The following is a 21,697-nucleotide window of genomic DNA, read 5'->3' as shown; positions in this document are numbered from 1 at the left end:
CCATCTATCACTGGGGAAGAATCTTCCCAAAATAACTAAATGTATCAATATGTCTAGCACCAAAGCCTGGTATCACGCTCTGGGCCACGATGTCACTGCAGATGGCACTGCCATGGGGGGTGTGGGTGATGACTGGTGTGAGAGCGAAGGCCCGCCCATCACCGGATAAGGAGAAGACAACCAATCCCCCACCCTCCTCTCCCTGAAGGTTAGTGACACTGCTGCCACTCTGCCTTCTGATTGGACAGCTTTCACCCATTGAGTCAGAATGTATGCTGTGGTGATCACAGTGAAAGTGTGGATTAGAGACAGCTCATATTTCAGTCCCATTGAAGCTGATTGCTTATAGTTAAGGAGTGAACATATCAACCCTTGAGGAAAAACCAGAGTGCATTCTGTAAATTTGGACTAAAATATGTAGATGAAATTACTGTAAAGAGCAGCATTCATGCCACACCAAAACATAACATCTGCTAACTTATTCCTTTTAAAAGGAGATGCTACATGAGATGTTTCACTGTGATCAAGCATACCCTGCTTCCTTCGAGTACCTAAAAGTACCCTGAAACCACCATACCTATTCAATTTAATTCAATTCAAAACATTATTTATACTCGAAGTGCCATTACTTTGGGCATGTCAGTCAGTCTGAGATGTGAGGACTGCAGAATGTACAGTACAGTGAATAAAAGTTGATTGTGATTGTGATTGTGATTGCTGCAGCATAAGTTAGCCGAAGGAAAGTGAAGCAGCAGGCGAACAGTACGTATCCTAGACGCAAGGTCAGTAGAGTAGCTATCGATCTCCTCTCCTCAGCTACCTGCTGACTCAGTACTATCAGTACAGCCTGCTTGTGGTCGCTGGGAGGAGGCTGTTGGCTGGAGAGAGGGGAAAAAAAGCCCTCTCATCCCAGATATTTGTCTCCTTGGACAGCTTCCACCCACAGGCTTCAAAGTGAAGGACTTGTCTTGTATTGTTAACTCTGAATTACTAATTCACCACTGCACTAGAACAATATGTCCCACTCTTCAAAGATGTCGTATTCTTAACCAAATTTTCCCATGTCCAGTTTGATTTATCTCCGTCAGTTATTTTAGATAGGCCAGTTCTTTTATCAAGCCTTTGGGTAGAAAACCTTGAACATTTGAATGCCCTGTTATGTGTTCAAATATCCTATGTCAGTCTCTGAGAAGAACCGTTCAGAAATGTTGTGAACTCGTCTGATGTGCTTATTTAGCTAGCTGCTGTTGTTAAGGTGGAATGGAAAGAGGACCCATTTCCCTCAGACGTGAACCTGCAAAATGCTGCATGGTCTCAATCAGTGTGATTGGTGGCGTGCCTCAGACCCGTTCCGGTTGCCAAAAATAATGTGTTATTGGCTGTGGGGATACAGATCATAAATTTCCCACCTGCTTCACTGAGCAGGAATATATTGACGTTCAGTAGAGCATGACTAGCAAACAGATTAATCTTGAAATCGACTGTGCCATTAGCTAATTTGAGAGCATTTCTAATTCACGGAGTACTTAAGTACCTGCTGGCTAGTATTGATTGCCAGGCTGCTATTGGCTCGAATCAGTTGATCCAGACATTGTAAATGTGTTAGTATGGGCTGTATGTCTTCTAACAAGTAATGGCATTTATCCATGACTCACCTAGCATGCCTTTCTCTCCATTGGATAAGCACATGTCCTTCTCCGCACTGGGCAGCACGAACCCCACCACAAAACACTCCACCCCGTCAGCCATGAGGGCCAGGCCCAGCACTATAAACAGGGTCCACTGGAACCGTCCATGTCCACAGTCCTCCATGATGTCCTCATACTGCTCAGCCAGCTCCTCCAGCTCCGTAGCCCCTGCCTGAGCCTGCCTGGCCTTGGCCCTCGCTGCCCTCTGGGCCGCCTTCACCTCGTCAGGGTGGGGGATCCCCTGGTACTCCCCCTCGTACATCTGGTCCTCGTCATCATGGCCCTCCGTGGCATCGCTGGCTGCGTCCTCCTCCTGAGGGTAGGACTCGCCCTGGTAACCGTAGCCCCCCTGGCCTCCTCCCTCTCCGTAGGTGCCGTAGGGGTCACCTCCTCCTTGGTGGTACACGTTGTTCTGGTAAGGGTCAGCCATGATGCCGCTGAGACGCTACAGCCAAGTCAGCACTGTTGCAGTGAAATCCTTCAGATGATTCTAAACTAGACTGGCATACTCCCGGACACCTTGTTCCGGTGCTTTGCTCCGTGTGTGTTCTTGTATTCCAGATGCAGTTGTTTCTTGTTCCTGTTCTGAGGAGGTTGTTGTTCAACTACTCTTTTTAGCAGTACCTGTATTGGAACAATAGTGTTGTTTGTCGAGTAGCTACTTTCGCCTGTTCAGTTCTTCACAAGGCCTCATGCTGAACCTGAAAGAGAAAGTGTATTCGGTTATGCTATTCATATTTCTTATGATTGATAACAAAACCAATACTCTGTTAATTTACTCAGAACACTTGGGAATGTTTCATCCGTTTTGTATAGATTTGACTGGGAGCTGAAACTAGACATATTGTAGATCATTGGGATCTACTGCATCTATCTACTGTAGGGCCTTTTTCCAGTTCTAATGGACTCAGTACTGAAACAGCTGGATGCAGTTTCAGATTGCATGAAAATGTCACCGGAGGTTCACTGGCATGATAAATGAATTCCTTGAAATGATCCATTTTAATAGGTTCCTTAGAGAATTCCTACCGCTACCTAAACATGTCTGTAGTAATATGCTACCTTAGGCCATAGCCTTGATGTATAATGTCATACCCTCTCAGATCATTCAGCTCACACTACAACACAAATGGAATATAGTAGACAACAATATTAACACACACCACACCCAATGAGACGTATAATTGTGCAATTATTGAGCGTATAAAAACATATTTTTCTTATTTCTTGGATACGAATCACTACTCGTGGTGCAGATTGAAATCTAGATTCTAGTTTAAACCTCTAAACCTATAGATCACATCTTGGTAATTCTGTATCAACTCTTTGCCGAGCAAACAATATAATTTGAAGGGTAATTATTTTATTTTTTATTTTGTCTTCTTTTTTCTATTGTTCCATTTCAGATGAAGCAGTTTCACATCTTTGACAACTCTGATAATGACATAACCAGTCGAACAAATCTCCCCCACTAATCCACCCCATAACAGTTCTCTTTACATCTCTACAGCCTGAGCGTGGTAAAGGAGGGAAGCCACGCTGTCACATTCACAAGTAAGCCTTTTCTTCAGCCCTCTCACACACCAAAGAGCCTGGTAATGCTGAAAATGAGATTTGTCTCGCCCGGGTTAATGCTGCCTGGCTGTCACTAGTCTCTACTGGCTCTCTGGACCCCCCCCCCCCACCCCCCACCCCCCCACTCTCTCTATCACTTACTACCATTGTGTCACTACACTGAGAGGACACTGTGGCTGCTGTCGAGGAAGTGGAGTTACATGGGTATCATAGTTTAATCATTCATCCATTAGAAATCAGCCAAACGTGTCTCACTGAGAATAATCAAAATGTTTAGTTATTCCTTATTCCTCTAAATATTCTATATCAGCCAACCTTTGAGGATGTAATAGCCTACATTCTGTAGTGTAGTAGTATTCATTTGGTATTCCTTTGTAGGGATATGATCACACTTAATTTGAGCCAGTTTTTTACAGCAGGAAAATAGTCTTGTAGCAACAGGCAATGTGAACTATTATGTGGGTTATAATGTGGGTTATAATAACATTTTTGTTAGGGCAAATCAAGTCTGACATTTTAAAGTGGAAATGAATAACTTTAGAAGCCTTTTTAAACCTTGAATACACTACAAGTTTGCATTTCCTGTTGTGCAGGAAAATTCTCAGCAACAAAAGAGTGATCAAATTAAGATTTTACATCTGTATACGAGGGACTAAACTTTAATTAACATTCTAATTTGAATCATGGTGTAAAGAGAGACACTGTGAGGGACATTAGCATGTTCTTGGATTCGTTAAACAAATAAGGAGACCCAGGAGGTATGCAGCCAAGCCAGGTGCTAGTGTGTGCATGTGTGTGTGTAACTCTCCAGGATCTCTGTCCTCCTCTCTGGCATCTCATTAACGCCTCCCAACCTCCTTCACACTCAGCCTGCCTGCCTTCAGCCATACGTCTTCCCAAGACTCCTCCACAGCATACCACAGTCTTCCCTCGCCAAGTACACTACTTCTGTTCTACACACAGCTCTTACCAAGGGCCTTTTCACTACAAAGATGAAATTCATGGTAATTTGGATGAGAACAGGCTGGAAGGTTGTCTTGTGTGACACAATCATCCTGAGTGAATAGATCAGGGGGTCAGGGGAAGAAGACTGTGAATATGCCACAAGGTATGGTATCATTAGTAATGCACGGCTCCTCAAGGCATTGGTCCCACTGCAATCTAGTTTGAAGATGGTTGTCTGAGTAAAATCAATTTGTAATACATTTCAAAGCAGCTGTTCCCCCTGCCTAATTCCATAGCTCTCGGAATTATGTTTGTCCGTCCATGTTAAGATTAAAGAATGCAACACAATCAGCTAGAGTTGTTGAGATGGATTCACAATGGTACAGTACACATCTTCTTTTCTTTCATATTGCAGAGGCAGGACTATTAAAAGCATACGATATGGGCCGTGAAGTTCTGCAGCTATGCTGGTTTTCCTCCTGTCCCGCTAGGTTCTTAAGGGACAGATACAGCGGTCCTGCATGGCTCAGTTGGTATAGCATGGTGCTTGCACCGCCAGGGTTGTGGGTACGATTCCTGGGGCCAACCATACGTAAAATCGATGCACGCATGACTGTAAGTCCCTTTGGATAAAAGCGTCTGCTAAATAAACTATATTTTACCATTGGATGATACTGTACTCTACAGTATGTCTATCAGGTAGAACTGAAACCCAGCAGCTCTGCAGACCTTAAGACCTGCATTTCAATAACCCTGACATCATCTGTTTCCCTTCATAAAGTGTGAAAATCCAGCATTTTTGTCCTGAAAGCCGTGACCATGCCTGAAAACTGCTGAACCTGCTCCAGTGCCACTTTTTATATGTTGACTAAGACAAGTGAAGGTCACAGATAGCGTCCATAAAGACTTGGCTCAGGGAGGGAATCACTTTCAGCATGTTTACCAACTCAACCTGATACCCTGTACTGAGAACCCACAGACACAATGAGCTCCTTACTGAGACAGAACAGAGTGGGACAGAGAGAGCGAGAAGAAAGTCAGAGAGAAGTATTAACCTATGCTCTGTTTTCCAATTCACTGCTGACCAGTACAACGAGGTGAAAATGGTGGAATTCACTACTGTATAAAGACTGTAGGCTGTGTTTTGCAACATAGTACAGTCAAAACTTTAAGTAATCACAAATGCATGGCATGTTAAACATACAAATATCAAGGCACAAGGCGAGACCCAGATGCAGACACAGGAGGCAGATGGTTGGAGTCTTACAATGTTCATTAATACAAAGGGGTAGGCAAGAGAATGGTCGTGGACAGGCTAAAAGGTCAGAACCAGATCAGAGTCCAGGAGGTACAGAGTGGCAGACAGGCTCGTGGTCAAGGCAGGCAGAACTGTCAGGCAGGCGGCTACAAAGTCCAGAAACAGGCAAGGGTCAAAACCAGGAGGACTAGAAAAAGAGAATAGAAAAAGGAGTACGGGAAAAACACACTGGTTGACTTGACTAAACATACAAGACGAACTGGCACAGAGAGACAGGAAACACAGGGATAAATACACTGGGGAAAATAAGCGACACCTGGGGGGGGGTGGAGACAATCACAGGAATAGGTGAAACAGATCAGGGCGTGACAACAAAAGGCATATAAGGAATTTGATCAGGCATTTCACTCGTGGTTAGAGTATTGGGCCAGTAAGTGAAAGTTTGCTGGATCAAATCCCTGAGCTGACAAGGTAAAAATCTGTCATTCTGCCACTGAACAAGGCAGTTAACCCACTGTTCCTTGGTAGGCCGTCATTGTAAAAAAGAATTTGTGCTTAGCTGACTTGCCTGGTTAAATAAAGGTTACATTTAAAAAATATATATATATATATATATGTATGTGTGAGAAAGTTGTGGAGGGTCCAGTACTCTAGGTACTGGCCCTTTCCTGTTTTTGTTTGGAGCACCATGCAAAGAAAACTTACATTTCAGGCTTGCCGGAATCTTACCACATAACTACATTCAATCTTAATGAATTCTTCTTTGTTCTAATATTAGAGTGATGCCGTGATAAAAGGAAGGAACTCTGAAACACCAGGAGAGGATACAGCCCTGGAGGGGTTCCACTAGCAGCACCAAGAGAGGATACAGCCCTGGAGGGGTTCCACTAGCAGCACCAGGAGAGGATACAGCCCTGGAGGGGTTCCACTAGCAGCACCAGGAGAGGATACAGCCCTGGAGGGGTTCCACTAGCAGCACCAGGAGAGGATACAGCCCTGGAGGGGTTCCACTAGCAGCACCAGGAGAGGATACAGCCCTGGAGGGGTTCGGCTAGCAGCACCAGGAGAGGACACAATAGTGTCATAATGTGACAAATTAAGCTTTACACAGGAGGCTGTCCATGGGAATCGAATCGTTCCTTGAACGAGGTAGAACATTTTGCAGGTAGCATAGATATGTGCTACTCAAACAGGGATTCCTTTTCACTAACGATACAAAATAAATATGCGTTATGTTGGAAGCAGGAACATTATATACATTTACAGAAGGCAGACTAGTAACCACAGTGATGATCAAAACACAGAGAGGTGTATTATTCATTACTGTCCTGTAATTGACCCTGAATGGAGATTTGTTTTTAAGCATATAGACACTATTAAAGAAAAAAGTACATCATGGTACTGTGAGTTACAGTTCACGTGGTCTGCAGTTTCTCCTGCCAGGTCACCAGTGGGTATCAGGATTCAGGTTTCAACAGTGGGAGTTGTGTAGCGACATCGTAACAATGTGTTCTTCCTTTCCCCTGAAATCATTCCTACTCAACCCTATCTGTCTTCTCTTCTTGCCGTCTCCTTGTCGGAGAGTGGATGATAATAATACATAGCTTCTTGAATCTTTCATGGTCCACAGCAATAAATTGCAATAAAGATGTGATGAGCAGTGAGCCCATCCAGTCCTGCGCTATTTAGTTGAACGGATGTTTATCAAACTGATCTCACTACCATTTGCTTTCAAAACATCCGAAGCTCGTTATTTTGAGGAGAGCATGACACGAGAAGTTTCTTTACACAGACATAATTTCACGCATATTAGGCCTCCTTCCAGAAACAGAAGGAAAATGTCTTTCTATAGTGAAGGAGAGTATGGTGGAAAATAAAGGGCCATTGCTGATGACCTTGATGCTGATTACTGTGTACAGTGGGATTGGAAGTCTGGTTCTGCTTCATTAACAGCAACTCAGGAAAGGTGTGTGTGTGGGCGAGTATTCATGTGTGTGTGTGCGGCTGTGTGTGTGTGCATGTGTAGACAGCAGAGAAGAGAATAAGGAGATCGCTTAGATCATAGGGGAATATCCAGCTAAATGTATTTTCATTTCAGCTTCATGAGTTCTATGCTCATCCATATGAATTCATATAACTCGGTCAGGAGAATTCGAGCGTGAAATGTGAGGTTTATTATATATTGTGGTGTCTTCTGACAGAGTAATTCAACGGAGTGAGAGAGGCAGACACTCTCAAGGCTACAGACTAAATATGTATTACTTTTCCTTTTCAGTAAAATCTCAATATTTAACACACATAGGCATAGATTTACTACATTTGACGAAGCTGGCGTAAACAAACAGACAGGGTAAACTCATATAGCCTCCTACAGTATTTCTCCACCAGACATTGTTGTGAAGGCAATTCGATCGAACTGAACTGGACCCGATTACCACTAGATTGATGCTTGCCTTGCAACACCATTTTTTTCTGTCTGTTGTCTGTGAGTGTATGCCAGACCCCCCTGTGTATCCTCATCAGTGAGCACAGCCTCTGTTTCCTGGCACAGTGTGTGGCGTACCATGACAACACCAGGTAGAGATATCCTGAGGATGGCATTCTGGGCACGAGTCACGACCTGATCTTCAGATCTCTGAGTAACAACGGCGATGCCAATAGTCTCTGCGGCAAGAGCTCCATTTTGTTTGGGCTCTATAACATCGTAACACTGTAATGTTATCAGCTATACTAGATGAGTCACCAGGTTACGCCTGGGCAGCGATTTTGATCAGCTGGCATCTTGACAAAATGAAAGATGTGTTCTGCCCTCAATCAATCATGTAATGAGATGATGTAGCGATTTCAGCCTGCATCAGATGCATCTGTAACCATTAGGTTTAACCTTTCTCTACATGTGTAGGGGGGCTGGCTTCTTCATACCAACGTACCTAGGCTATGGACCGTCACTCCCTTGGCATCCGCTTCGCGTAAACTACATCTAAGGGAAACTGCAGATGGTTTTGCAGGCATAAATCTGGGTCAACCTGGTAGAAGTGGTCTTTGTTTCTGTAGTCAGGTTTCTCTCGGTTTCGCCTGGATCTGTACATCCGGCCAGCGGTTCGTTTTCAGTGCCTTGCTTCTGATTGCCTCCCTTAATATAGCTGGTTCTGTGTTTCTAAGGAGTGTATGGTGATGAGGTGGTTATTTCTGAGACGGTAGTACATCATGACTACTTCAGTGATCAAAGGAACAGAGACTGGCATAATGCAGGGGATCAGGTAGAAAGACACAGGAGAACCATTAGGGAGCTAGAGTACGGCGAAGAGCACCTGGGTGCTGCATTAGGCCTGCGGTACACTTACGTAATTGCTGAACCTGTAATAATAGCAACCTCTGTAACAACCCTTCGGTCTGACCTTGACCTGCCACGCTGTTATTCGAGGAAAAGTTTAGGCAGCTAACATAAACCGTGGAAAGCCTAATGTCATACATGACATATTCATGAACAGGGAGAAAGGCGTCACATTTCATGATAGAATTCTCAGTTTGTAATTATAACGAGCTTCAAAAAGTTAATTTGAGAGGTCAGTTGCTAATTGACAGGCCCAACAGACCCCTATTCAATCAAACAAGGAAGACATGAGAGGCTGTGAGTCATGGTGATTATTGGCATTGCTTGATGGAATACATGTTGAGCAATGAGATCGGCGGTTGGCCGGAACTAAATGACATGCAGTACGTGCTGTGCAGTGTTCAAACACAATGAACAATCTGTAATCCCCTTGCACTGAGGTTAAACCTCAACCAGCCCCTCGGCTGATCTGATCTGTGTTCAGGCTGGTCAACAGCCCCTCTCCATCTCCATCTCACTCTCTCTATCTCTCTGTATCTCTCTCTCTCTCTCTCCACAGGGAAGGGCCACACCCTTACACTAATGCAGAGAGGGAGAGCGAGTGAGTAAGAGAGAGAGAAATCAGCCATTGAGATCGACTGTCATCATGACAGATGCAAGCCGCAATTTAATCCTGCTTCAGACTGCAGAAATTGCATTCCGTCCAGAGCTGTTCCAAAAGCTTTAGATTACTTTGTCAGCGGCAGAGAAAAAGGGCCAAATATAAACAATTCCGTACTCCATCCTCCCTTGCCCTGTTATAGTACAACCCTCACTGTGGCATGCAGGACACAGCACTGATAAAGTCAGGATTGAAGGATAGCAGGAAGAGACCTGGCTTTTATTGATGTGTACGAGAAGGAAATGAATGTCTGGCTGAATGAAGAAACCCTCCTCCATTTCCTTGGTTTGCTTTTCTCCCTGTGAGTGAGGAGGCTGCTTTTATGAGACAATGTTGACATCTCTGCTTCTTGACTGGATCTAATCTAGGCATTAGTTGTCTGGAAAGGAGGATAACACAGTATAAATGTAACCTGGGAAATGTGAAAGCTTTCCCTGAAAGGTGACATAGGAGGCCATTCGTAACTTATCTCTAACCAGGTGGTCAACTTTGAAAATGTTTCATTGTATATCTCTGAAAACATACAATTGAAACAATGTCTCATATGAACATCCCTCTCGCTCTGGTCAGAGGGCAGCACTTCTCCCATGATCCTGAGGGTTTCAGGTCACTGCCCCGCCCATCCTGCGTGGTTCTCTCTCTCTCTCGCTCTCTGATGATGTCATGCCCAGCTAGGTGTTACATAACGCCAGCCTGTACTTCTCACATTTGGTAAGCGGTCTTTCTCAAGCCATATATATCTATATCTATATCTATGGCTCTGACTCTATCTATTACTAGACCATAGAAAAATACTGAGGACACTACACATACTCTACTATTATGACTATGAAGTTTGTTTGGTTCGAAGAGATGCAGTACTTTAATGCTTCCGAAGTTCATTTGAAACGTCTCGCTCAACTGTTAATGACGTCTTGTTATTTTTCACAAGTTGAAAGAGTTCTCTTCACGTCAGAGAGTAACTGGCTGTCTTGTCCTGTCATCTCTTCTCATCCCCTTCTCACTAATTGGGGTCTCACTGTGCTCTCCATTAGAGATACGTATCTCTTTATTTTGGTCTTAATTAGGGCTAAATCAAACATCTGGTGTGTCAGGTTGAGATCTGATGCTCAAGTAATTCTTATTACAAAGGGAAGATTACCTGCTTTTCAGTGTTGTTACATCATTGTGGGCTTCTTGCGAATAAAGGCAATGACTAATACTCTAGTTAAAAACAGAACTCAAGCCAAAACCAAGTCATTTAACATCTGTTCAAGACACCGAACAGTACAGTGTAGTCTCAGCAAGTGAAATTGGCCCACATGTGTACTGCTTTGTCAATATTGTTTTCAGCTATCACTACATTGCAATGTACAGGTAACTGCCAAAATAAAGGGAACAACGTATTTTGAAAGCAGGTGCTTCCACACAGGTGTGGTTCCTGAGTTAATTAAGCAATTAATATCCCATCATGCTTTTGGTTATGTATAAAAATACCCAGTTGCCCATTATTTTGGCTATCATGGCTAGAGCGGGCGGTAGGTAGCCTAGTGTGTCGGGCCAGTAACCGAAAGGTTGCTAGATCGAATCCCCGAGCTGACAAGATAAAAATCTGTTGTTCTGATCCTGAACAAGGCAGTTAATCCACTGTTCCTAGGCTGTCATTGTAAATAAGAATTTGTTCTTTTTTAATTCCTCCCCAATTGGTAGTAGTTACAGTCTTGTCTCATCGCTGCAACTCCCGTACAGACTCAGGAGAGGTGAAGGTCGAGAGCCATGCGTCCTCCGAAACACAACCCAACCAAGCCGCACTGCTTCTTGACACAACGCACATCCAACCCGGAAGCCAGCCACACCAATGTGTCAGAGGAAACACCGTACACCTCAAATCAAATCAAATTTTATTAGTCACATACACATGGTTAGCAGATGTTAATGCGAGTGTAGCGAAATGCTTGTGCTTCTAGTTCCGACAATGCAGTAATAACAACAAGTAATCTAACCTAACAATTCCGCAACTACTACCTTATACACGCAAGTGTAAAGGGATAAAGAATATGTACATAGAGATATATGAATGAGTGATGGTACAGAACGGCATAGGCAATGGTGCAGTACATGGTATAGAGTACGGTATATACCTATGAGATGAGTACTGTAGGGTATGTAAACATAAAGTGGCATAGTTTAAAGTGGCTAGTGGTCCATGTCTTACATAAGATGGCAAGATGCAGTAGATGATATAGAGTACAGTATATACATATACATAAGAGATGTGTAATGTAGGGTATGTAAACATTATATTAGGTGGCATTGTTTAAAGTGGCTGGTGGTACATTTTTACATAATTTCCATCAATTCCCATTTTTAAAGTGGCTGGAGTTGAGTCAGTATGTTGGCAGCGGCCGCTAAATGTTAGTGGTGGCTGTTTAACAGTCTGATGGCCTTGAGATAGAAGCTGTTTTTCAGTCTCTCGGTCCCTGCTTGGATGCACCTGTACTGACCTCGCCTTCTGGATGATAGCGGGGTGAACAGGCAGTGGCTTGGGTGGTTGTTGTCCTTGATGATCTTTATGGCCTTCCTGTGACATCGGGTGGTGTAGGTGTCCTGGAGGGCAGGTAGTTTGCCCCGGGTGATGCGTTCTGCCGACCTCACTACCCTCTGGAGAGCCTTACGGTTGTGTGCGGAGCAGTTGCCGTACCAGGCGGTGATACAGCCCGACAGGATGCTCTCGATTGTGCATCTGTAGAAGTTTGTGAGTGCTTTTGGTGACAAGCCGAATTTCTTCAGCCTCCTGAGGTTGAAGAGGCGCTGCTGCGCCTTCTTCACAACGCTGTCTGTGTGGGTGGACCAATTCAGTTTGTCCGTGATGTGTACACCGAGGAACTTAAAACTTTCCACCTTCTCCACTACTGACCCGTCGATGTGGATAGGGGGGTGCTCCCTCTGCTGTTTCCTGAAGTCCACAATCATCTCCTTTGTTTTGTTGACGTTGAGTGTGAGGTTATTTTCCTGACACCACACTCCGAGGGCCCTCACCTCCTCCCTGTAGGCCGTCTCGTCGTTGTTGGTAATCAAGCCTACCACTGTAGTGTCGTTCGCAAACTTGATGATTGAGTTGGAGGCGTGCATGGCCACGCAGTCGTGGGTGAACAGGGAGTACAGGAGAGGGCTCAGAACGCACCCTTGTGGGGCCCCAGTGTTGAGGATCAGCGGGGTGGAGATGTTGTTACCTACCCTCACCTGGCGACCTGGTCAGTGTGTACTGCGCCCGGCCCGCCACAGGAGTTGCTAGTGCGCGATGAGACAAGGATATCTATGCCGGCAAAACCCTCCCTAACCCGGACTACGCTGGGCCAATTGTGCACTGCTCCATGGGCCTCCCGGTCGCGGCCAGCTGCGACAGAGCCTAGGCTCGAACCCAGAATCTCTGGTGGCACAGCTGCCTTAGACCACTGCGCCACCCGGGAGGCCCAGAATTTGTTCTTAAATAAAAAATAATAAAAGAAGAGATCTCTGACTTTGAAAGAGGCGTCTCAAAGGAACATAGGGGGTTTAAAAGGTTTCTGTGTCTCAGTCACTAAATCTCAACCCAAATGAAAATTTCTGGGAGATTCTAGAGCGGATCCTGAAACAGCGTTTTCCACCACCATCAACAAAACACCAAATGAAGGAATTTCTCATGGAATAATGGTGTCGCATCCATCCCTAGAGTTGCAGACACTTGTAGATTCTATGCCAATGTGCATTGAAGCCGTTCTGTTTATGTTGGCGTTTCCTTTATTTTGGCAGTTACTTGTATTTCATCAACATCTCACATACAAGTAAGATACAGACACATTCTGATACGTCCCTTGAAGATGTCACTGTTTAGGTGGTATAGTAAATATCAGAGATACACTACACGACCAAAAGTGCTCGTCAAACATCTCATTCCAAAATCATGGGCATTAATATGGAGTTGGTCCCCCCTTTAATGCTGTAACACTCTTCTGGGAAGGCTTTCCACTAGATGTTGGAACATTGCTGCAGGGACTTGATTCCATTCAGCCACAAGAGCATTAGTGAGGTTGGGCGATTAGGCCTGTATCGCAGTCGGCGTTCCAAATCATCCCAAAGGTGTTCGATGGAGTTGAGGTCATAGCTCTGTGCAGGCCAGTCAAGTTCTTCCACACCGATCTCGACAAACCATTTCTGTTTGGACCTTGCTTTGTGCACGGGGGCATTGTCATGCTGAAACAGGAAAGGGCCTTCCCCAAACTGTTGCCACAAAGTTGGAAACAGAATTGTCTAGAATGTCATTGTATGCTATAGTGCTAAGATTTACCTTCACTGGAACTTAGGGGCCCAAACCATGAAAAACAGCCCCAGACTATTATTCCTCCTCCACCAAACTTTACAGTTGGCACCATGCACTCAGGCAGGTAGCGTTCTCCTGGCATCTGCCAAACCCAGATTTGTCTGTCCATCTGCCAGATGGTGAAGCGTGATTCATCACTCCAGAGAACACATTTCCACTGCTCCAGAGTCCAACCGCGGCAAGCTTTCCACAACTCCAGCCGACGCTTGGCATTGCGCATGGTGATCTTAGGCTTGTGTGCGGCTGCTCGGCCATGAAAACCCAATTCATGAAGTTCACTACGAACAGTTCTGGTACTGATGTTGCTTCCAGAGGCCGTTTGGAACTCGGTATTGAGTGTTGCAACTGAGGACAGAGGATTTTTACGCTCTACATCCTTCAGCACTCAGCGGTCCTGTTCTGTGAGCTTGTGTGGCCTACCACTTCGCGGCTGAGCCGTTGTTACTCACTTCACAATAACAGCACTTACAGTTGACCGGGTCTAGCAGGGCATACATTTGACGAACTGACTTGTTGGAAACCTGGCATCCTATGATGGTGCAATGTTGAAAGTCACTTAGCTCTCCAGTGTGGGCCATTCTACTGCCAATGTTTGTCTATGGAGATTGCATGGCTGTGTGCTCAATTTTATACACCTGTCATCAACGAGTGTGGTTTAAAAAGTCGAATCCACTAATTTGAGGTGGTTTCCACATATTTTTGTATATATGGTATATAAACCAAGCCATCCCTACAGATTTAGGTTATTTGTTTGTTTAGTTATGGAAACTTGTAGTGTGTTCAAGGTTTCACTTAAAAAATGTCAGACTTGATTTGCCCTGATGTAAAATGCATCAACCCCTACGAAAAAGTACATTAACTATAATCTACAAAATAATTCACATTATCCTTATAGCTGCAGGATTATTTTCCTGCTGTAGCAAACTCGCTCAAATTAAGATCCTACATCTGTAGGTAGGAGAATATAGCATCTCTTTAAAGGCCTGTCGTGCCAGTCAGGGGCCAGACTGAGGGATGACAGTGTGCTGGCAAATAGAGAGGGATAAATACAAATGAGAGGTCCATTAAATGGAGAGGGGGAGGCCAACATCTAGCACTTGGCCCTGCAGTGAGTACAGCATTGCTTCAAGGCACATAAAGCAGATCACACATTAGCTTCAAGAATGTTTTGTTATCGATTCCCTCTCTGGCCCCTAGTTATAGCCTGTTGCTCATTGAAACCACTGTTCATTTCCGGGCAGTCTCATCAGTCTCATTCAACAAGTCTCCCAATGACATTGCTGTGTGAACAATGCTTCAGCACAGGAGATAGGATATGCAGTACATTTAACAATGTAGCCAACCAGTCACTTTTTATGTATAAACCCACCTCAACCACTCCAGTACCCCTGCACATTGAACAAGGTAGTGGCACTGCCCTGTATATACTCGCAGTATCGTGTTTCTTTAACTCACATCATAGTTCCTGTGTGGTTTTTATTTTTACTTTTATTTTATATTGCACATTTTGTTTGGTTATAGCCTCAATTCAAAATAGATTAAATCGTTTTTTCTCTCACCCATCTATACACAATAACCCATAATGACAAACTGAAAACATGGTTTTAGAATTTTTTACAAATTAAATACAGAAATATCTCATTTGAATGCAGGCTGTAACACAACAAAATGTGTAATAAGTCAAATGAATTATTATTACTCTCGTATTATTACAATCTGAGATAATAGCCTATAACTGTAAGTCGCCGTGACTATTAATATGTTGTCCCACAGCAACGGCTGTAGGGAGAGATTAATCACTGTGTGCATGTTCAGGCACACAGAGGACATGTCTCCTATGACCAATATGCCTTGGCAGCTAACATTCAAATTGTCGACAATTAAAATCCAACGAATCATTTGGGAAGCCTGAGCTGCGAGACATGTGTTATGAGAAATATGATGGCATGGAACAGCCTTTGTGACCTGAGGAGGGAGAGCAGAGGGTCTGCTGGAAGAGGTTCAGTGATGCCAGCCGAGCCGTCGGTTTACGATGAAGTTGGAGATCTACTGTGTCGTTAGGAGAAGTGCCGCTGTGCTTCTGTAACTCCTGGTTAAATATTAAAGCACCCACTGGCATCTGACTTCACATTCTATTTACTGCGTCCCATAACCATCCATCCTAGAGCAAGAGACACTTTCTCTGAGATGGGTCTCAGGAAGCACATTGTTATGTTATTTTTGTTACTGGTATTGTTCTGGAAGACCATTTTGTTGTAATTATGAAAATGTACTTAAATTATGAGAAACATTGGGAATGGTGTCAACAGATAAAATGTAACAACAAAGCCTCAAAACACACCTTGAGGTGTTCGATGAGACTACGGAGAGAGAAAGGGGCATGAAAGGGAAGAGAAAACGTGGGAGAGTGCCAGAGCAGGGGAGAGAAAGAGAGAGAGAGAGAGATGCTTTAAAGTGCAGCATATTAAAGATTCATACCTAGGGACAGTCTGTACAAGAGTATTTTCAGCCGCCAAACCTCTCGGCCGTACAACTAAATAGCATCAATAGACTCTTAAGCAATTAGCATTCGAGTACAGTTTCAACCATTTTGAAATGTTTTGATTTAGAGGATAGAGCTCTAATGTATACCATCATTAGTGTATCTTTTTTTTAGTTGTCCGCTTTTCATTGAAAATGGATATTGACCGACTTGCACTTCTTTTCTTGTTACACATGCAATCTTCTGTGTAGATTGCAGGAAGGGATTTTGTATGTGTACAAGCATTAGCATAACATATCAGTCAATTTACTCCCTCTATCAGACACTTACTGTGGGAGGGCCCACTTTAAAAACAAACTACTGGTCCTGGCTCTCAACCCCCAGTATATTGAACTAACCACATAATGCCCCTGGTACATTCAAAAAGCATTGTGTAAGTATTTGGCTTTTAATTCAGCTATTTGTTTATGAACAATCAACAAAATAGATTGACCTGAAATTACCTCTATGAATATTTCATTTTCATCTATTTAGTTCTATTTGTTTGTGGTTTTTACTTTATGCCTGAAGTATTCATACCTGATTTTACCATAGTCCTGGTATTTTCACTTTTTAGAATCTACATATTGTCCCTGTATAGACCAACAGTGAAGAAATCGTCAGAGTGAAAGTAGACCTTGGATTGTGTGATTTCCCTTGGGCATCTAAGTTAACTACAGAACTTGTAGCAGCAAAGCATTGATGATTTGTCCTATTGCTCAGTCTGGAGTCTCCAATCAAACTGTCTATTTTGATCCAACATACATTCCCCCGGCCAGACTATGTACTGTATTGGTACAAACCATATAAGCCCTATCTCAAAGCACACCAACCATCCTAGAGATATATTCATCTAAGTGACCCTGTCAACATCTAAAATATGGAGCTATTGCTCTGGAGGATTTCATGTAGCTGTTACACACATACCATCTTCTGTCTGATCGTGATCAAGATTCATGTGGAATAGAGACAAAACCTGACTGAATTACCTAAGGACCACTGGGCCCACTGGCCTCTGTGACCTGGCATGGAGAGTCCTTATAATGGGTGTCCCATTCCACTCCCATCTGTCAACACTCTCCTCATGACAGCAGGATAAGATAGAATGGAAGTGGGATCTCTGGCTGTTGTCTCGTTAGGAGGGGGATGACGTGCTAACAGGCCGGTTCTGGCTGTGGGATCTAAAGACAGTAACTCACCGCCACGCTTGGCTTTTGGCTTGCGTAGGCAAGGCATTTATTATGGATAAGTACTACATGTTCCTTTCCAGTGCAGCAAGAACCCTGCCCCCTCACACACACTTTCATGCACACTCTCTCACACATACTCTCTAAGTACAGCCCAGCTAAGTAGAGCAGCCGAATCTACACTCATTTAGACGCAGCATCAAATCACTTCTGTATGTAGCATAGAACACATCAACAAACTACTGGTACATTATTTGACTGTAACATCAAAATGCTCTCATCCATAGCTATTTTAAATGCACACTACAGTGAAAATGAATCGTGCTGGAATCTATGGCAATCCATCTTTCAGGGGTATCTTTGTGAAACTACAGTACAAAAAAGGTCAATGGATGTATCTCCCTTTAGACTTTGTTTTCCCATTCTTGCTATTCTGGTCATAATTTCTTACCCTTACAGTGGTATCAAATACATTTTCATCGGCAATGCTACATTGATGCATCAATACATTTCAGGGCAAAGTGTATCTGAAATGTATCTATTGATTGTGTAATATCACCCGTAATCTATCTTGATGAAATTGGAGTTTCATGCTCGCGTGTTAAAAATGCATGGTCCTCCTCATTCATTTACATTTATATACACTGTTAATTGCATTTGCTTATCTTTTAAGGTTTCTCAAAAACACCCCTGGGATGATTTCTGTTTTGAGATATAAAAAGTTTGCTGAAACGCGCAGGGCTCTTTGAGATAGCATCTTCAGCCTTTTCCTCTGTTTTTTAACGGATGAAAACATCATGAATTATTTTTGTCAGAATCTATTTTAAAATCAAGAGATTAGAATGCAGAAATCTGTTATCTTACCAGAGTTGCCATCAAAACAGTTATTCCTCCTTTTGATAAAGACCAAAGCAACCCATGAAAGGGGTCAAACCCAGGACCGGGGCCTACGGTAGTTAAGTAACACAGAGGATGCCTTCCTCTAGCTCCAGTATACAGCTCAGGAACAGATTAGGGTCTGTGCCTGTTATCCGCCCCGCTCATCAAAGGAGGAGCTCCCTATCCCTGATCACGCCCACCCCATCACATTCACAATGGTATGGTAGCATCCACCCAGCCTCTCTGCAACAACAAGCTCCACCCCCCGGCAGGAGGAAGAGACACACCGCTGCGCTGATCTGCGTGTTTGTGTGTGCATGATGGAGTGAGAGTGAAAATGAGGCGAGAGCAGAGAGCAGAGATGGGGAGGAAGGATAGAGGCTGGCAGATGGGGGACTTGTGGGGAAGAAGGGTGGGTGGTGGGTAGCCCGCCTCTATCTCAGATGCATTGATTTAGGTCAAAGTGGAAGTGGATGTTGCTGCTGTACTTCTACAATAGACAGCGGGAGGAGAGGCAGCTCAGAGGTGCTGCTGGTCTTTTGACACTTTGAGATGGGTTTTCAGGAGCAGGGGCTCTACAGTGTCACACAGGACAGGTGAGTTACTGCAGACTGTCTATGCTGCTCCAGCTCCTCTCAAAGATGGAGTGATTTTACACACAGAAGGATGCAACAGGCAGTGTACTGTCAAATACAACTGTAGGCTTCCCCACTCCACTGTACCTTGAATGTTTCACAATAGCACCTAAAAACACTGTAATCTTTAAGCTGTTTGTATGATAAAATGACAGGTAATTGAAGCAACCCTGTCATACTCCTCGTTCATCTTAATTGATGAGAGTTCCTTGGGTGGAATTGTTGAGTGATAAATAACCTGCTATTATAATGGGATGAAAGTTTGCTGTCAGAATTAGATTGAACAGCCTCGCTCTCCCAAAGATTTCTGTCCAGAACTGTTTACCTTCCCCAAATCAGCAGTGAAGACATGGTTCAACGGCCCTCTATTATCTGCTGTATGTCTTCCTGAGTGTCTGTTTGTGTGTGTGTTTTATTTTGTATTTTATTTAAACTTGATTTAACTAGGCATGTCAGTTAAGAACACATTCTGAATGACGGCCTACCCCGGCCAAACCCTAACGACACTGGGCCAATTGTGCGTCGCCCTACGGGACTCCCAATCACAGCCGGATGTGATACAGCCTGTGTGTGTGTGTGGACGTGTTTATCTATACTTGTGGGGACTTCTGGTCCCCACAATAATAGTAAACAAACAAAAATCTGACCAACTGGGGACATTTTGTTGGTCTCCACAAGGTCAAATGCTATTTCTACGGGGTTTAGGGTTAAGGTTAGAATTACTATTAGGGTTATTATTAGGTTTAGGGTTAAGGTTAAGGTAAGAGTTAGGGTTAGGGGTTAAGGAACATAGTATTTTGAATCGGACTGAATTGTAGGTTGGCTGCGCAAGACTGTGTGTGTGTGTGTGCTGGTGCGTGTGTGTGTGTGTGTGGATAAAACACCAAGGGCAGTCCATAAGGAGCACCACCTACTGTGCTCATTAAAAGGCTGGGCACAGGGGGACCCTGGACTTTCACAGACAGATGCTGTGGCTGTTGTTTACTCTGCCAGAGGCACTGTACTGAAAAAGGTGGTTGTCTTTAAGTTTACTTAATGATATACACTGCTCAAAAAAATAAAGGGAACACTAAAATAACACATCCTAGATCTGAATGAATGAAATATTCTTATTAAATACTTTTTTCTTTACATAGTTGAATGTGCTGACAACAAAATCACACAAAAATGATCAATGGAAATCAAATTTATCAACCCATGGAGGTCTGGATTTGGAGTCACACTCAAAATTAAAGTGGAAAACCACACTACAGGCTGATCCAACTTTGATGTAATGTCCTTAAAACAAGTCAAAATGAGGCTCAGTAGTGTGTGTGGCCTCCACGTGCCTGTAGGACCTCCCTACAACGCCTGGGCATGCTCCTGATGAGGTGGCGGATGGCCTCCTGAGGGATCTCCTCCCAGACCTGGACTAAAGCATCCGCCAACTCCTGGACAGTCTGTGGTGCAACGTGGCGTTGGTGGATGGAGCGATACATGTTGTCCCAGATGTGCTCAATTGGATTCAGGTCTGGGGAACGGGCGGGCCAGTCCATAGCATCAATGCCTTCCTCTTGCAGGAACTGCTGACACACTCCAGCCACATGAGGTCTAGCATTGTCTTGCATTAGGAGGAACCCAGGGCCAACAGCACCAGCATATGGTCTCACAAGGGATCTGAGGATCTCATCTCGGTACCTAATGGCAGTCAGGCTACCTCTGGCGAGCACATGGAGGGCTGTGCGGCCCCCCAAAGAAATGCCACCCCACACCATGACTGACCCACCGCCAAACCGATCATGCTGGAGGATGTTGCAGGCAGCAGAACGTTCTCCACGGCGTCTCCAGACTCTGCCACGTCTGTCACATGTGCTCAATGTGAACCTGCTTTCATCTGTGAAGAGCACAGGGCGCCAGTGGCGAATTTGCTGTTCTCTGGCAAATGCCAAACGTCCTGCACGGTGTTCGGCTGTAAGCACAACCCCCACCTGTGGACGTCGGGCCCTCATACCACCCTCATGGAGTCTGTTTCTGACCATTTGAGCAGACACATGCACATTTGTGGTCTGCTGGAGGTCATTTTGCAGGGCTCTGGCAGTGCTCCTCCTTGCACAAAGGCGGAGGTAGCGGTCCTGCTGCTGGGTTGTTGCCCTCCTACGGCCTCCTCCACGTCTCCTGATGTACTGGCCTGTCTCCTGGTAGCGCCTCCATGCTCTGGACACTACGCTGACAGACACAGCAAACCTTCTTGCCACAGCTCGCATTGATGTGCCATCCTGGATGAGCTGCACTACCTGAGCCACTTGTGTGGGTTGTAGACTCCGTCTCATGCTACCACTAGAGTGAAAGCACCGCCAGCATTCAAAAGTGACCAAAACATCAGCCAGGAAGCATAGGAACTGAGAAGTGGTCTGTGGTCACCACCTGCAGAACCACTCCTTTATTGGGGGTGTCTTGCTAATTGCCTATAATTTCCACCTGTTGTCTATTCCATTTGCACAACAGCATGTGAAATTTATTGTCAATCAGCGTTGCTTCCTAAGTGGACAGTTTGATTTCACAGAAGTGTGATTGACTTGGAGTTACATTGTGCTGTTTAAGTGTTCCCTTTATTTTTTTTAGCAGTGTAGTTTTTCATAGGATTGTCAGTCAGAATGCCAAGTGTTCCAGCAAATTTAGATTACATGATGTACTTT

At 44.3% G+C, this 21,697-nt stretch overlaps 1 protein-coding gene across 2 annotated transcripts in view; it reads right to left on the bottom strand.

The window, feature by feature from the left end:
* Positions 1-21,697, bottom strand: part of sv2bb (synaptic vesicle glycoprotein 2Bb) — a 43,623-nt gene that overhangs the window by 9,817 nt on the left and 12,109 nt on the right. Inside the window, exons 1-2 of one of the 2 annotated variants that reach the window (XM_055934484.1) lie at positions 18,373-18,553; positions 1,656-2,389 (exon numbers count right to left, since the gene is read on the bottom strand). In XM_055934484.1, the coding sequence (XP_055790459.1) occupies positions 1,656-2,118 (463 nt within the window). In that variant the 5' untranslated portion in view covers positions 2,119-2,389; positions 18,373-18,553. Of the gene's footprint in view, positions 1-1,655; positions 2,390-18,372; positions 18,554-21,697 lie in introns of those variants that run through there. The other variant, XM_055934485.1, reaches the window with a different exon arrangement.

The sequence above is a fragment of the Salvelinus fontinalis genome, chromosome 9 (genome assembly GCF_029448725.1).
Source record: "Salvelinus fontinalis isolate EN_2023a chromosome 9, ASM2944872v1, whole genome shotgun sequence".
In the NCBI taxonomy this organism is placed as follows: Eukaryota; Metazoa; Chordata; class Actinopteri; order Salmoniformes; family Salmonidae; genus Salvelinus; species Salvelinus fontinalis.
The sequence above is the reverse complement of the archived record's forward strand: the minus strand, read 5'-3'. Positions and strand labels throughout refer to the sequence as shown.